We start from the raw sequence: 15,292 nt of genomic DNA, 5'->3' as shown, positions 1-15,292 counted from the left end.
AATATATAAAATATAAATATGTATAAAAATTAAATCATTTCTAAATATAAGATTTCCAACTTTGTTTTCCAAAATATGTATGACCGCTTTGAATTATAATACTTTTCTTGCTATACCGTGATAGCTTTGATAATGTCTATCGTATCAAATAATCTTAGACTTGTGAGAGTAGCTAGCGTAATTGAAGTTTAGTGTGCTCAGTGTGCCTAAGATCCTTCAAAAGCTATAATATATATTTAATTGCGGAATCCTAATTCTTTTCGAACGCGACACATAAAAAGAGAAAAGCATGTCGTGCCTTTCGAAAAGCCCTGTTTCTATATGCAATATTTTTTATAGAGACTTCTTTTGTGCGCACGTGAACATTGGCATGAAAAAGAAATAAAACAAAGAAGAAAAAATATATAATAAAACGAATAGCAACGATGCAACAGCGATACAAAGAAAAAACGTAAATGTGCTTCCTGCAAATCTAAGTCCTTCTCCTTTTTTTCCTCTGCGAAAGAAAAATGAATCAAAGATGGAACCGGCAGAAATCAACAGAGCGTTTCGCGTGTTGTGCCGAATTATATGATCGAATCATATAATATTTGTATAATTTTGAATAAACCACAAAATATATATCTTAGATAGCATTCTTTCTTTTTTAAATTATATTACGAACCTTATGGAAGTATTTAGCGAAATATTCTATTATACACATTAAATTTTAGTATTAACTACATCTCAACGAGAGATTATAGGTCATTATTCAAAATAGATGACAATAAGAAATCTAATATGTTACCAAAATTAATTACACGCAAATAGAAAATACGTTAAAACGCAACAATTTTTTATATATGTAACTATATATTTTTATGTTATTAAAACGTTCTTCTCTATTCTATATTAAATATTTAGCTACACAGTGCTTTATAATTTCTTTAATCCTTCTTAAAAGAGGAATACTGTAAAACACAAAAGAAGAAATATAAAATCTTAGAAAAAGCAATTTCTAACTTAGAATATGTTGGAAATTAATTTATTCGATTTATTTAAAGAATAGAGCAAATAGCAAAAATAGCAAATTTCTACCGATTCTTTTCAATTCATTAAACTTTCGTGAGTTTTCTATAAACAATAACTCTGGTATACAGCATACCAGATGCAATGTAGAGAGCCTGAAGGACCACTGTAAAACAACACTGTAATATATCATGCACACATTTTTTACCATTTAGCACCCTATATATACATATACATATATATATGTACTATATATAGTGCCTCGAAATTCGAGGATAATAAAATTGCAGCACGAGGAAAGATCACGAAAAATTAAATAATAGAAGTACATGCCATTTTTTATTCAAAGTAGTTTTTTAAAAGTTTAAAGTTTGATCATGAGCGTTGGTCAAAATCATATCTCTTTAAGTCGCGTGTACAGTGGTATTAGTCGCCAAAAATTTTGAAGATCACTAACGCTAGATAAAAGATTGTGCCGTATATTATTGAACAAATGATCTTTTAAACCAATAATCATATTTGGGGGGTTAAATTTAAAACCTCTATATTTAAAAAGACTACTTTTTGGATTAAAAAATGGCACGCATTTCCATTATTTTATTTTTCACGAATTTTTGTGCTAAAATCTTATTACCTTCAAATTTCGAGACACATCTTACATATATATATATATATATATATATATATATATATATATATATATATATGTGTATGTATATATAGATATTTATACGTATTATATGTATGTCTAAGCAAATGAGATCTTAACATTCCTACCTGTGATTCGTATAATAGAGGCTAGAGCGAGAAGCCTAGCGCGCGAACACTAGTCCTGTCCCAGCCTGAGAATCCTTTCTCTCTCTTACTTTTTCTCTCTCTCTCTGCTACCTGCCTGCTTTCTAGCTTCTTCCTGGCATTTAAGCTGCTAATCTTCATTACTAAAATTCGGATCCAAACTGCACTAGGCTAACTACTCTAGCATCTTTAACATCGCTCTAGGTTTAAGGGCGTAAGGCTGATTAGAGGATGAGAAGATCGGATCAGATCCTCAAATGCGTAAATCTTTATATCTAAAATAAAGATTTTCGATGTTTCGGGTTTTTCTATCTAATATTCTGGTAATGATAGTATTCAATATTCTTTCTTTCTTATATTATTTTTCAAGCGATGCTACATATATCAAAATTATTATATTATGTTAAATCAAGAAATTTTTTAAAAATTTGATAATTAAAAAAAAAACATGAACCGTTACAGACCATACCGAACACGTACCTCTACATAACAAAGAAGTCTCGAAAAACGACTTCACTTTCAAAAATTTTGAGATTTATAAGATCTTCAAGTTTCTTGCTACTAATATTATTAATTATTAATACTTTTTTCTAAAACAATACACAAATTTTTTTCAAACTATTAATTTTCCAAAGTTCTTAATTTCAAACAATATTTGACATATTTGATGCAAAACTTTCACATGTTACAAACGATTCGAAACAATTGACAGAGTGCCCATTACTATTTACGGGATAATTATCCATGATCGTGATAAGAAAATAATGCAACAGATTCGAAAAAAAGCTCGCGAATCGAGTCGTGAGATTTCACGCAAAACGAAAAGAACTACAGAAAACTGGGATTGATTTTTCGTTCTATACACACAAATGATTTAATACTGCGGATATACATTTAAACATCGACGCGCTCCGAGAAATCGGTGACACTTTTTTTTTTCTTTCACTGACTACAGAGTCGACAATACAGCTATTTGTTTTTTTTTGTTTTTTTTGTTATCTAACATACATCTACAAGTTCTCTCTGTTTCTTCAAGGTGTACAAGATATAAATTTTGCCTATGATAATCCTGATCTACCGTTATTACCTTGAATATTTTTATTATGCAACTTAGAAGAGAAAGTTTTGACCGCGCGAGAAGTTTCAATATATAACGCGATAATAAATACATAACTATATCCTCTACATAATCTACAGCCTCTACATGAAGTTTCATGAAGTTAAGCGACGAAACTTCGAAGTTGCACGAGAAAGATATTCCGGGTGGCAAATGCCTGTCTGTTCTAGACCCCGACGTGTGTATATGTATATATGTGTCCCTTTTGTAGTCTTTCAATCTGAGCTTATAACCTACTGACCTCGCGTCACAAAATTAAAACATGATAAAGAAAAGGTTTCTTCATTTTTATTTCGCCGATTTTAAGCGCTTAAACAATTATACAGTTTCGTAAAATAATTAAGTTTAATTATATTTCCTATTAATTAATCCTAGTTCCTACACAAACAAACGGTGAGGTATACACTGTCTTCTGTTGCCGTTTCTGTCGCTACGCGTATATGCGTGCTCTTTCTCCCTCGTTCTCTTTCTCTCTCTCTCTCTTTCTTTCTTTCTCTCTCTCTCTCTCTCTCTCCTAGTATAAATTATCTTCCTGTATATAAACATGAGTTTTTTCTTTCCTGTCCGATCGATTTTTACGATCTTTGTAAAGGACGCGCATGTATATTCGGGGGAGGGGGGGGGGGAAGGATAGTACGAGAATGTTTACAATGAATGGAGAAGGGGAGAAAAATCGGACGCAAAATTAGAAAAGGATAGATAGGCATGTAAGCCTCTCTCACTGCAAGCTAATTGATGATTCTCTTTTTTCTGTCTCTTTATTTTTGTCCTGTATCCTGATTGTCCTGCCTGCCTGACAGTTTCTGAGTTTCTGCCTGTTCGATGTCTTGTCTCTCTAGCCTGATAGCCTGCCTGCCTGCCTGCCTGCCTGCTTCCGATACTAAACAGTACAGAAGTACTGGCGACTAGAAGACAAGTAGTAGTAGGAGTAGTAGCTTCACCTGAGGTTTAAAAGTCAAGAAATCCGTTAGTCAAGCTCCCTGGTTTGTGCAAAGGACCAGTGGGGGGGGGGGGGGGGGGGGGGGAAGGATAGTACGAGAATGTTTACAATGAATGGAGAAGGGGAGAAAAATCGGACGCAAAATTAGAAAAGGATAGATAGGCATGTAAGCCTCTCTCACTGCAAGCTAATTGATGATTCTCTTTTTTCTGTCTCTTTATTTTTGTCCTGTATCCTGATTGTCCTGCCTGCCTGACAGTTTCTGAGTTTCTGCCTGTTCGATGTCTTGTCTCTCTAGCCTGATAGCCTGCCTGCCTGCCTGCCTGCCTGCTTCCGATACTAAACAGTACAGAAGTACTGGCGACTAGAAGACAAGTAGTAGTAGGAGTAGTAGCTTCACCTGAGGTTTAAAAGTCAAGAAATCCGTTAGTCAAGCTCCCTGGTTTGTGCAAAGGACCGCTGTCGGGTCGCGAGCAAGAATTTATCGAATCTGGATCAGTTTTATAAGATATTCGCGGATTTGTAAAAACATCTATTTTGGATTCCAGGAATCTTACGAAATCTGTAGACTCTCGTATCCTACCCCTCTTCGTTATACATTATTCTAATAAGATTACTCGAATCCCTATTAAAAATTCTAAACTCTACTTTTTCGAATCCTGTATTTCAAAAATTCTTCTGATTTTTCTATAAATTTGGAAATTTGGAAATTTTCAGACATTTTTAGGTTCCTAAGTAGATAATTTATAAATCCTTGAATGCTTCTATATTTTTCTCGATTCTCCTATTTTCAGATATTCGAATTTATAGAATCTTTAAGTTTTACATACATATATAAACTCTACGAATTTTAAAAGAGTCACTCTAGAATTTTGGGTATCTAAATTTTATGAAATTTAAAATGTGAAATTTAAATTGTGCAAATATTCAAACTTTTGGAGTTTCGACACTTGGAAGATGATAATGGTAGTTTTCCAGCAACAACACGCTACATTACATTCTTTTACACTATGTAAGATATTTGGAACAGTTGAATTAATTTCTGAGAGTATCGATAGAATGCATTATATGTATATATACAATTCATAATGTTTACTGTTCATACAACCAGTATTACAGCTGTTGATGTCGCATCCTATCTCGAATATTTATATACTATATTTTTTCAATAAAATTTAAAAAAGTAGACATTTCTAAAAAAATGTAATAGATCATTATTGTAATAATGAAAACATATATAGAAAAATTGTAACTCTTAATAATCTAAACTTGTGAAATTGATATATATATATATATATATATAATTATAAATATCATTGTGTGCAATGTTTGATAGTAGCGAAAAGACCTATTAGAATAAAAAAGCAAATAAGTATAGTTATCATATGTCAAATATCAAAATTTTTGAGTGTTGAAAAATACTGAGATTTTATATGTTTGTACTTAGTTTTTTGTTGTGTTGAACAGTGTGACACTGTGTCATCTATGTGAGTTGCTGGAAAACACCTATTTATTCAAACTGAAAAAAATATTTAATTAAAACTTAATCAATTCTTAATTTCTAAGAATTTTAAATAAATTCTAATATTGTATTAATAAAAATTGAATAAATTGAATATTGTTTCATTAATTTAAATCTTAAGATTTGAGAGAGTATTCTGGTTTTTACAATCTTTTCTTTTTAGGATTTTGAGCAAAATAATTTCTAATCTTATTATTCTCGATTTTAAGGATTAAATTTGTTTTCATATGTTTGGTTCATTGCGGAATATTAAATTCCAAGGAATAAATTATGCAATAATTCGACGCAATAACTCGACATCTCCAAAGTGTCCTGTTAAAATTTAAAATATTGCATTTAATCTGGTCTATAATGAATCTATCTAGATTGAGAGGGTATAATTCTTTTCCTAAGATTCTCGAGCGCTCAAAGCCCATATTCCGAGATTCTTAAATCCTTGACCCTGTAGACCTTCGGAGGTCCTAGTACACAAGTTTGATAATTGCGAACACTAAGTAAATTCCTCGAGAGAAACTCTCCATTTCTTATCTCGCGCGTTTTATAGTAGAGAGAAATAGTTTATCATTATCCTACTTATTTTATGTATTATATCTATGCACAAATATGTAAAATAAAATAAACACTATTTTTTAACGCTCATCAGATAAAGTATTATAAGATATTGTGAGAAGTAGTAGTACAGACAATAAATTTGCTATCTCCATCTAAGCTCTTCGTCTATTCTATGCTTCTAAACTTTGCTCAGAAATGTGTCGATTGTAAAAAGAAAGGAAAAAAAAAACGCTATCGAATTGTTTCGCTGCTAAATAGTCAGATTAATTCTAGCGCTACGTCAGATAAAATAATGTGATAAACATGGGGATGCAACAATCTTTAGACATAACTCTGCACTCTAATTGCATCTTTTGCACACAAGCCATAAAATATATCACGACAATGAGATAATCATTTTTCGAAGAATCGTCTCTCACTAGAAATTATCATTATATTTATATATGTATATTATAGAAAAAGAGAGGAAGAATCTTTTGATTATATCTTAAATAATGTAAGAACGCGCGAAGGATTGAACGTACGATTAATAAATTGATTCACATCAATATACAAACGCCTAAAAAAATTAGAAATTAATTCACGTATGTCGAAGTTAATTATTAATTGCGTTGCATGAATCATAGTCGATATTTCTTAATTTATAAATTAAGAAAATATCTCTATATTATTTAAAATCAAATAAATCGAAAATAAATTATTCAACGCGCCGCGGGAAATTACTCAAAAATGTCGGAATCTCGCGATAAAGATAAGCAGCCTAGAAATAGCGAATTAATAATATTACGCTAAAATTATATATAACTGTGCTTACCAGCGAGAGAGGTTGTTAGCGATATGCTCCTTTCGTTTCCTAATACCTCCTTCCGCTGCCTCCTCCTCCGCCGCCACCGCCGCCCATGTTTCCACCGCCGAGGGAATTACCGCCGTAACCACCTTGATTTCCGTATCCACCTCCGCCGCCACCGGAATTTCCGCCACCCATGGGTCCTGCAATATCATAAAACATAAATGAGTTGACCATAATTGGTCAATGATATAAAAGTTTGATAGAGTCACATAAAATAACGATATATTCCGTTTGGAAATTATACATAGAACCTAATATAGAACACTATAAAAAATATGATCTTTTCTGATAATTAAACTTTGAACAACTGACGATTGGATAACATAGATGATTGATCGGAAAAATGTTGAAAATATATTAGTTTATTCTCTATGTAAATTTTCACTGTTAATCAATAGATATTGAAAACAACGGGAAAAAAATGGAGAAAGATATGTGTGTTATTACATCGAAGGTTTTTATAATCTTGATGATCAATGATTAATTGAGATTGGGTTAATGCAACGAAAACATTGTGTTGTGAAATGGTTACAAATTAGTCGATAAATTGTCGCAAGTTTTGGGAGATGTTAAAAGCAATCAATGCAATTCGTCATTCGGATCTCTCGATAAAATTCTTGTCACGGAGAGAGAAAGAGAAAGAGAAAGAGAGAGAGAGAGAGAAGAAAAAAATAGTTAACAACGACAGAAATATAAAGATTAGAAAAAGCAAGCAAAGTACACTACTCTTGTCGCATGGGTCCTGCAATATCATAAAACATAAATGAGTTGACCATAATTGGTCAATGATATAAAAGTTTGATAGAGTCACATAAAATAACGATATATTCCGTTTGGAAATTATACATAGAACCTAATATAGAACACTATAAAAAATATGATCTTTTCTGATAATTAAACTTTGAACAACTGACGATTGGATAACATAGATGATTGATCGGAAAAATGTTGAAAATATATTAGTTTATTCTCTATGTAAATTTGCACTGTTAATCAATAGATATTGAAAACAATGGGAAAAAAATGGAGAAAGATATGTGTGTTATTACATCGAAGGTTTTTATAATCTTGATGATCAATGATTAATTGAGATTGGGTTAATGCAACGAAAACATTGTGTTGTGAAATGGTTACAAATTAGTCGATAAATTGTCGCAAGTTTTGGGAGATGTTAAAAGCAATCAATGCAATTCGTCATTCGGATCTCTCGATAAAATTCTTGTCACGGAGAGAGAAAGAAAGAGAAAGAGAAAGAAAGAAAGAGAGAGAGAGAGAGAGAGAGAGAGAGAGAGAGAAGAAAAAAAAATAGTTCACAACGACAGAAATATAAAGATTAGAAAAAGCAAGCAAAGTACACTACTCTTGTCGACTTTTGAAGCTGAAAAGTAACCTTGTCCGCCGAAGGGTGGTAACCATCTCGAATCGCCGGATTGTCGGCCGCTAGGACCTGAATTGGCGCCGTAGGGTGCCGATCTGCCGCCCGAGTTGAAGTTGTTGCGCACCGGGCCACCACCGTATCCCTGTTGATAACCACCGCCAAAGTTGTCGTTACTCCAATTGCCACCGCTGTTATAACCGCCCTGTCCGCTCTGGTTCCAGCCTCCACCTTTAAAATATCACAATAGATATATTTCTTTTTTAAATATTATTCACATCGTCTAGGATAATAAAAATGATTTAACTCTATCTGCGCCGAAAGCAATGTGTGATTTTTTCCTCTTATCGCTTTAACATTTGAAATTTAGTTGTGTTTTTCACACGAATCGGATGTTACAAAACGGTAAGAAAAAAAAGAAGTGTGTCCGTTTGCGAACCTTTACCTTGATTTTGATTCTCCCATGGTCCATTACCTCCCCAACCTTGATTACCTCCACCGCCGTATCCGCCCTGATTACCCCCGTTATTCCAATCGCCACCGCCTCCGCCACCACCGCTGCCACGTCCTCCCCAGCTACCGCCACCTTGATTGCCGCCGCGCGGACCTCTGCCTACTCCCTGGCCGCCGCGGCTACCGCCTCCGCCCCCAGCACCACCCCCGGACGCAGACGCCATTTCAGCTCTGCTTAAAGCCTGCAACAAGAGTCATCGCATTAATAAAGATACAAGATATGTTCCACATAACAGTCTGATTTACAAGAAAAGCAAATTACAGAAAATTTTCTCGTTAAAAAATTTTTTTGGAAACAAAAGTTAATATAAATTTAAAAAAAGATACTGTATATATATATATACATATATGATACAAAAATAGAATACATTAATAGAATTTGTAAAAACATATGAAATTTTTTTATATAAAAAATTAGAAGAAATTATGATGCATTTTTTCTTGTATCATAAATATCGTATATTATTTCTAACTTAAAATAATCTCTCTTTGAAAAACAACTCTCTCACTTTTTTAACGTCGACGTGCTTGCCGCGAATCTGGTGGTTACGTTGTAGACAGATCTTGTCGACGGGATCGTAGTCGTCGAATTCGACAAAACCGAAGCCGCGCTTCTTACCGGTCTCCTTGTCGGTGACTATGCTAATTGAGTTTATGCTACCATAACTCTGAAAATATTGCCTAAGATCCTCTTCTTCGTGGTCGTCCTTCAAGCCGCCCACAAAGAGTTTCTTCACGGTAGCTCCGGCTTCCGGTCGGCCAATCTCTTGCCTGGGCACTGCCCTCTTGGGCTCTACCACTCTGCCATCTACCCTGTGGGGTCTATAAAAGAGATATATTACATGTAGAAATTCAAAATAAATTTAAAACTTTTTTGCCAAATATAGAGTAATAAGTTCTTTTATTATTAACGACAATATATTACGCCACATAAATATTTCTCTTTCAGAGATAAATCACAAATTCCTTCGGATGCAAAGATCAGTAAAGTGTAATGAATAATTGGTCCTTTTTACCTGGCATTCTGAGCATCATCCACCATATGAGCACGTGAATAAGTGATAAAACCAAAGCCTCTGGATCGCTTCGTCTTAGGATCCTTCATAACGACAACATCGACGATTTCTCCCCATTGTTCGAAATGTTTCTTAAGCGAGTCATCTGTCGTTCTATAATCTAAGCCGCCGATGAACAACTTTCTCACGTGTTCCGGCTCATTTTTACCATCCTGAAATATTGAATTATGAAATTAAAGTCAACGCTAAATATCTTTCTCAGTCGTACATAGGAAATAATGTTGAAGTCTGGAAATTATCTTGTTTGATAACGCACAATACACATATTTATTTCTTCTTTCTATTATCTCTAATATATAAAATACAATAAATATTTTAAATATTGTGAAAACGAGCTCTTACCACGGAGAGATGGATTTTCAATATGGCGGTCGCTTCGTTATATATCTAAATTCTAAATAATAATTTTTCAATCAACTAATGATTCATATCAGGAAAGGATCAAAGTAAATTGTTAATTTTGATCAATTTATTTCATTATCGTATAATCTTTTGGCAGTATAATCATTGCCTCCCGCCATCATTGTATAAACTATATGTATCGATGGCGGTGCTCGACGCCGGTCATCGAAAATACATGCATGCTCGCCTATTGTATCAGAAATCAGATTTTTCGTAATAATATTAATAATAACACGAATCTTCAATTCGTGTTAGAGGTAGAAGCGCAGTTCCGCGAATATTAAAAATATTCTGCTCTTATAGTATCACGCGTACGTTCGTACGATGAAGAGCAGTATAAGCACAACAAACGTCGGAATAAGCATTTTTAGATGTCGTCGCGTGAAGCGTGACTCGCGATTTTCGACGTGATAAAGAGTACTCACATCATGTTCCATCTTCACCATTTTGAGGGACCTGGACAGGATTGCGGGCCTCCTGATACGAGAAGAAAGACGAGAAGAACCGAGGCGCGGAAACGTCGTTATTATTGCGACGACACGCGAACGATCGATCACAATTCCCTGCGCATACTCGCGTGAACCCCGGACTACGGAGCCTACGAACCGTGATCCGTGATGAGCAGTGAGGAGTGAGGAGCAGTGAGGAGTGTTGGTGAATTGGTGTTGGGGGAATGAAGCAACGGAGTGGAGAGGGAAGAGAGACTACTTGAGTCAACGCTAACCACGAACCGAACAGGCTAATCAATGCCGGGTTTTTCGCGCCTGCGCTGCTCGTCCGTAAACAATTTAATAACAATTTTCTACATGTTTTTAAATTTTTGATTTCTATGCGTTTTCTGTAATAACTTTTCTCTTTCGCAACGTTAAAATTTCTTGTATACAAATATGCATAGACATAGTATATCTAGACCGAGTGTTGAGGAGTGGTGGCTAAGGTGCACGTAGAAAAGGACATACTCTGTTCCGTGCCCCTTGCGTTCTCTCTCACTCGCATGTAGCATAGCGAAAGAGTACGCTATGCTACATGCGAGCGAGAGAGAACGCAAGGGGCACGAAACAGAGTATGTCCTTTTCTACGTGCATCTTTACCCCCACTCCTTAAATAAAGGCAAACGCTTGGTCTAGATCATAGACATAGTATAGACTCGGTCTAGATATACTATGTCTATGGCCATGACAGTGTATGTATGTATCCTTTACCACGTGGTTTGGCGGTTTACGCGATTTTATCTCAATATAAAAGAGGACGAAATCTAAAAAAATAATATGTGGCGACTCGTGTATGCGATTCGACACATATTCCAAAAAACTCATCCTCTCTCAACATCAACTCGTTCGTGACTAACGGTCAAGCTTGAACGCGGCCATTTATCGTCACGTTGCTTATCGGTTGCTATGGTGATTTTGCAAGATGGCGGAAGCTTGGTGCTGCACAGAAGGTGACGAAAATTCGTCCGAGAAGATAGCACCCCTTGTTACTTACACCATGGATCCTGTCGTCAAAGAGGTTAGTTTATTCAGCAAATGTTTAGTTTATCTTTTTTTTAATTTCAACTTCTGAACATTGACATAATCTCGAAACCCAATTTCCAGGTTAGGTTTCGCTGTTCTTGCACGAGTGGTTCGAAATTTAAATTTTTATAATTATCTCTTATCATATTATATGATAAAAAAAGATTATCAAATTACATAATATTTTTAAAGGCGTTTACACATAACTTTTCATACCTGACATATTAGAAATGCGTATTCTTAGTCCGTTTTTATTCTTTTTATTGTTTCTTCCTTTTTCTATGGTTTATTCTTTCATTTATCATTTGCTACGTGATATTACTTGCTTTGTTTATTTCTTTTAATCTTCTTTATCCTGATTAAAATCTAATTAGGATTTGTTATATTAAAATGCTCCTCGTGATACTATATGTATCTTTTGTATTTACCTGCATAAGTAATAAAAGCATTTATTTTTAGATACCTGTGTTCCTGTCCAAGACTCTGGCGGATAAGCTGTATATTGTTCAGTACCCTGCATATGTCACCGATGGCTACGCCAACGCCACCATCTTGAAAACCTCTATCAAGCCTGAAAATAAGAAGATCCACATGGAGTTTGCAATAGACACACTGAACGAAAACTCTTACGATTCCAATGTGGGGAAACAATTGGCTCTCATTGTGGACAGCAAATCTAAAAAGGATGATGAAAGAGTATTTAATAGGTATTTAATAGGATTAAAAGATTTTGATTAACTCGTGGAAGAAGAATTTATAATTGTGAAAGCATTTTGATATATAATGTCATATATAAATTTTATATAAATTATTGTCTTTTATTTATATAAATATCAATTTTTTAAATTAATTTTCTTCATATAAAAAAATTAAAAACTAAAATTACTAGGATTGGTTAATTTTTTTTTTTTTTTTTTTTTTTTTTTTGTAGCGAACTAATGGACAAGATTATGTTGACTTCAGAACGGACAATGTCAGACTGCTCGAATTTAGCAATCGGAGTATTTCAGGATGATGAGCTACATATCACACCATTGAATGGGATGCTACATATGAAATTACAGTGTGATTACCTGGACGAGAGTGACAAGCGTGGCAAGGATACGGCAAAAGGTACAGGAGAAGGTAAATGAAAACCTGTTTTTGCGAATTTGTACAATTTATTTAGACAGTCTATAATGAAACTTTACAATTCAGTCCAAATAAATGAGAAACATTAATAAATTTATTTATTTAAATACAGATGGTGATGAGGATGAGGATAATGCTATGCCAGTACAAGTGACATTTGCCAAAAATCTGCCAGATAATTTGAAAAGGATGCAGGAGCAGTCTTTTCAGCATCACTCCAAGAAGAGTCAGGAGGAGCCTTGGATACATACGAATTACATACCGTTTTACGATACACAAACTGAAGTAAGTATTGACTTCTCGAGTTTACAACAATATATGGAATGGTTGTCATTACGGAGATCGTGCGTATTTTAATAGCTCGAATATTTAGGGGCTTTTTATATAATTTTATTCATTATATATATATATATATATATAAATATATCATTTTATATCAAATTAGTTTTTGAAACATAAAAAAATTGTAACACACTTCTTTGAATGATTAAATATGATTTATGATTAAATTATGTAATTCCATGGGTTAAATGACATTATGTTTATATGCACTATATATATTGTTATAATTTACGCATCGATAAAGACTTTTTTTAATTTATAGGAGTTTATTAAGTAATGTATAGTGTAAAGAAATAAATGGCGCATGTGTAATATGCACTTTCTGAAACTCTATATATGGAATATTAATACATTAATTACTATGCTCAAATTTTGACAGAAAAATTTATTTATTTTTCTATTTTATTATCTTATCTTTTTTGTATGTAATACCAAAATGAAATTCTTATTCTTTAAAAATCGAATTTGTTTAATTTTATATCTAATCTTTTTACAGTTGACACGGATGGAAATGTTCTGTTCATTAGCAGATGAGTCTGTAAATCTGAATTTAGTATCGAGGAATTATCTATCTCTATTGGTACCCGAAGAATGTAACTCGCGAGAATATGAGAATCAAGCAGACTTTCACAATGTGGTAACCTTGCCTCTGTTGGACCAAATCAGGATAATCATGAAACATGGTGAGAAAAAGCACTTTTTTTTTCTTTTTTTTTTTTTTCTATCAAGTTTAAAGAAAAAAGAATAAGTATAATTTCTTTTAAATAAAAAAATTTTGTTTGGGCAATTCTTTCTCTCTCTCTTTCTAAATACAAATATAAAATTTATATATTAATATAGATATATACAATTTTCTCTTCAATTTATTAAAATTTTAATTTATTATGGTGCCTTAAAAATCGTGGCGGCCGTTACGAGGACCACCCTGTATATGTTTATATATTTTAATTTATTATATATTAACAATTACAAACTTTTTAAATGTGACTAATATTTTGAACATATAATTATCTACTTTATTCCAGCATAATTATTAATTTTAGATTATTCAATAGATTTTTGAGCGATACGAAAACTTGATAGAATAAGAAGAATTCGTTTTTTCTTTTGCAGTGAAAGTTATAGCCTTCGCATCGTTACGCGAGTTTTTATCCCCGATACATGATACAACAACAGTGCTAAAATATATGCAGCAAGTAGCTGTGCTGGTGCAGGGTAATTGGGTCGTAAACAGCGAACTAATCTATCCCAAGGACAGTCTTTCTGTACAGAATGGTATCTCCGAGCTCATGTGCAAAGCTCGCGATTACATCGTGAGTATCTTATCTAAAGACAATAGATTGTTGCTTCACAAAATGCAATTTTATGTTTATGTGAGATATTTAAAAGAATCAAGTATCTCATGTAAACATAAAATCATTTATTTTTTAATCATTTAATTCTTGAATCTCACACTAGAATTTAATAAACTTCTAAAATGACTGTTATTTCAATTGTAAAATTTAAACTGTTGAAACTTTTTATATTTTATTAATGTGGCATCATTAGTTGCTAGTCGGATTGTTTCTTTCAAAGTTTTATTGTCAGAAAATGCTATATGAATGGACTAAAGAACTTGGAATTCCAAGAGGAGATAAAGGTTAATTATATGTATGCGTGTTTTGCAGTTATTATTATTTACGGAGCACCAGTATCTCAAGCGCAACGCAGTCTTATCTTTCATTAAGTTGGCATCAGATGAAATCAATCAAATCTTCGAGGAACTCGGCATATACGAACCGAAGAAGGGTTGGCGATTGAAACAGCCACCTAACTGGAGCTTCTGCGACAGGTAATCGCTACGTTCCGTTAAGATTCCTTAAAATATCTTATTAAGTTAGAAGTATATACTGGAAATTTTGATGCTCACCGTTCTTATTTGTATCATAGATATCCCGAGATCGCCCAGCGGCAGGAGATGTTCTGGGATGCGAAGCGAAAGCACCTGCGCGAAACGATGGAGGCGTATAACCAACCGCCGCAGCGTCAGCGCCGCAAGTCGAACCGGGAGTCGCTGGGTTCGGAAAACGAAGAAAGGAACGTCGGTCGCGGCCGCAAGTCGCTCAGAGATTCGTCCCTGTCGGATAACGATGGCGAGCCTGCTAAACACAAGAAG

General features: G+C 33.8%; 2 protein-coding genes across 9 annotated transcripts in view; one reads left to right on the top strand and one right to left on the bottom strand.

The window, feature by feature from the left end:
- Positions 1 to 10,809, bottom strand: part of LOC115238811 (heterogeneous nuclear ribonucleoprotein A1, A2/B1 homolog) — a 12,323-nt gene extending 1,514 nt beyond the window's left edge. The window contains exons 1-7 of one of the 7 annotated variants that reach the window (XM_029812914.1): positions 10,576 to 10,809; positions 9,689 to 9,900; positions 9,182 to 9,494; positions 8,599 to 8,854; positions 8,140 to 8,390; positions 6,749 to 6,924; positions 3,929 to 4,260 (exon numbers count right to left, since the gene is read on the bottom strand). In XM_029812914.1, coding sequence (XP_029668774.1) covers positions 4,257 to 4,260; positions 6,749 to 6,924; positions 8,140 to 8,390; positions 8,599 to 8,854; positions 9,182 to 9,494; positions 9,689 to 9,900; positions 10,576 to 10,596 — 1,233 coding nt within the window. In that variant the 5' untranslated portion in view covers positions 10,597 to 10,809 and the 3' untranslated portion in view covers positions 3,929 to 4,256. Of the gene's footprint in view, positions 1 to 3,928; positions 4,261 to 6,748; positions 6,925 to 8,139; positions 8,391 to 8,598; positions 8,855 to 9,181; positions 9,495 to 9,688; positions 9,901 to 10,575 lie in introns of those variants that run through there. The other 6 variants (XM_029812916.1, XM_029812911.1, XM_029812910.1 and 3 more) reach the window with 6 other exon arrangements.
- A 728-nt stretch (positions 10,810 to 11,537) lies between these two features.
- LOC115238807 (DNA-directed RNA polymerase III subunit RPC5) overlaps positions 11,538 to 15,292 on the top strand; it is a 4,778-nt gene continuing 1,023 nt past the window's right edge. Inside the window, exons 1-8 of one of the 2 annotated variants that reach the window (XM_029812903.1) lie at positions 11,538 to 11,659; positions 12,124 to 12,371; positions 12,596 to 12,777; positions 12,908 to 13,080; positions 13,634 to 13,820; positions 14,251 to 14,450; positions 14,805 to 14,968; positions 15,067 to 15,291. In XM_029812903.1, coding sequence (XP_029668763.1) covers positions 11,564 to 11,659; positions 12,124 to 12,371; positions 12,596 to 12,777; positions 12,908 to 13,080; positions 13,634 to 13,820; positions 14,251 to 14,450; positions 14,805 to 14,968; positions 15,067 to 15,291 — 1,475 coding nt within the window. In that variant the 5' untranslated portion in view covers positions 11,538 to 11,563. Of the gene's footprint in view, positions 11,660 to 12,123; positions 12,372 to 12,595; positions 12,790 to 12,907; positions 13,081 to 13,633; positions 13,821 to 14,250; positions 14,451 to 14,804; positions 14,969 to 15,066; position 15,292 lie in introns of both variants that reach the window. The other variant, XM_029812902.1, reaches the window with a different exon arrangement.

This window comes from Formica exsecta, unplaced genomic scaffold (assembly GCF_003651465.1).
Source record: "Formica exsecta isolate Colony F162 unplaced genomic scaffold, ASM365146v1 scaffold36, whole genome shotgun sequence".
NCBI classification, from domain to species: Eukaryota; Metazoa; Arthropoda; class Insecta; order Hymenoptera; family Formicidae; genus Formica; species Formica exsecta.
Note: the sequence above shows the minus strand (reverse complement) of the source record. Positions and strands in the feature narration are given on the sequence as shown.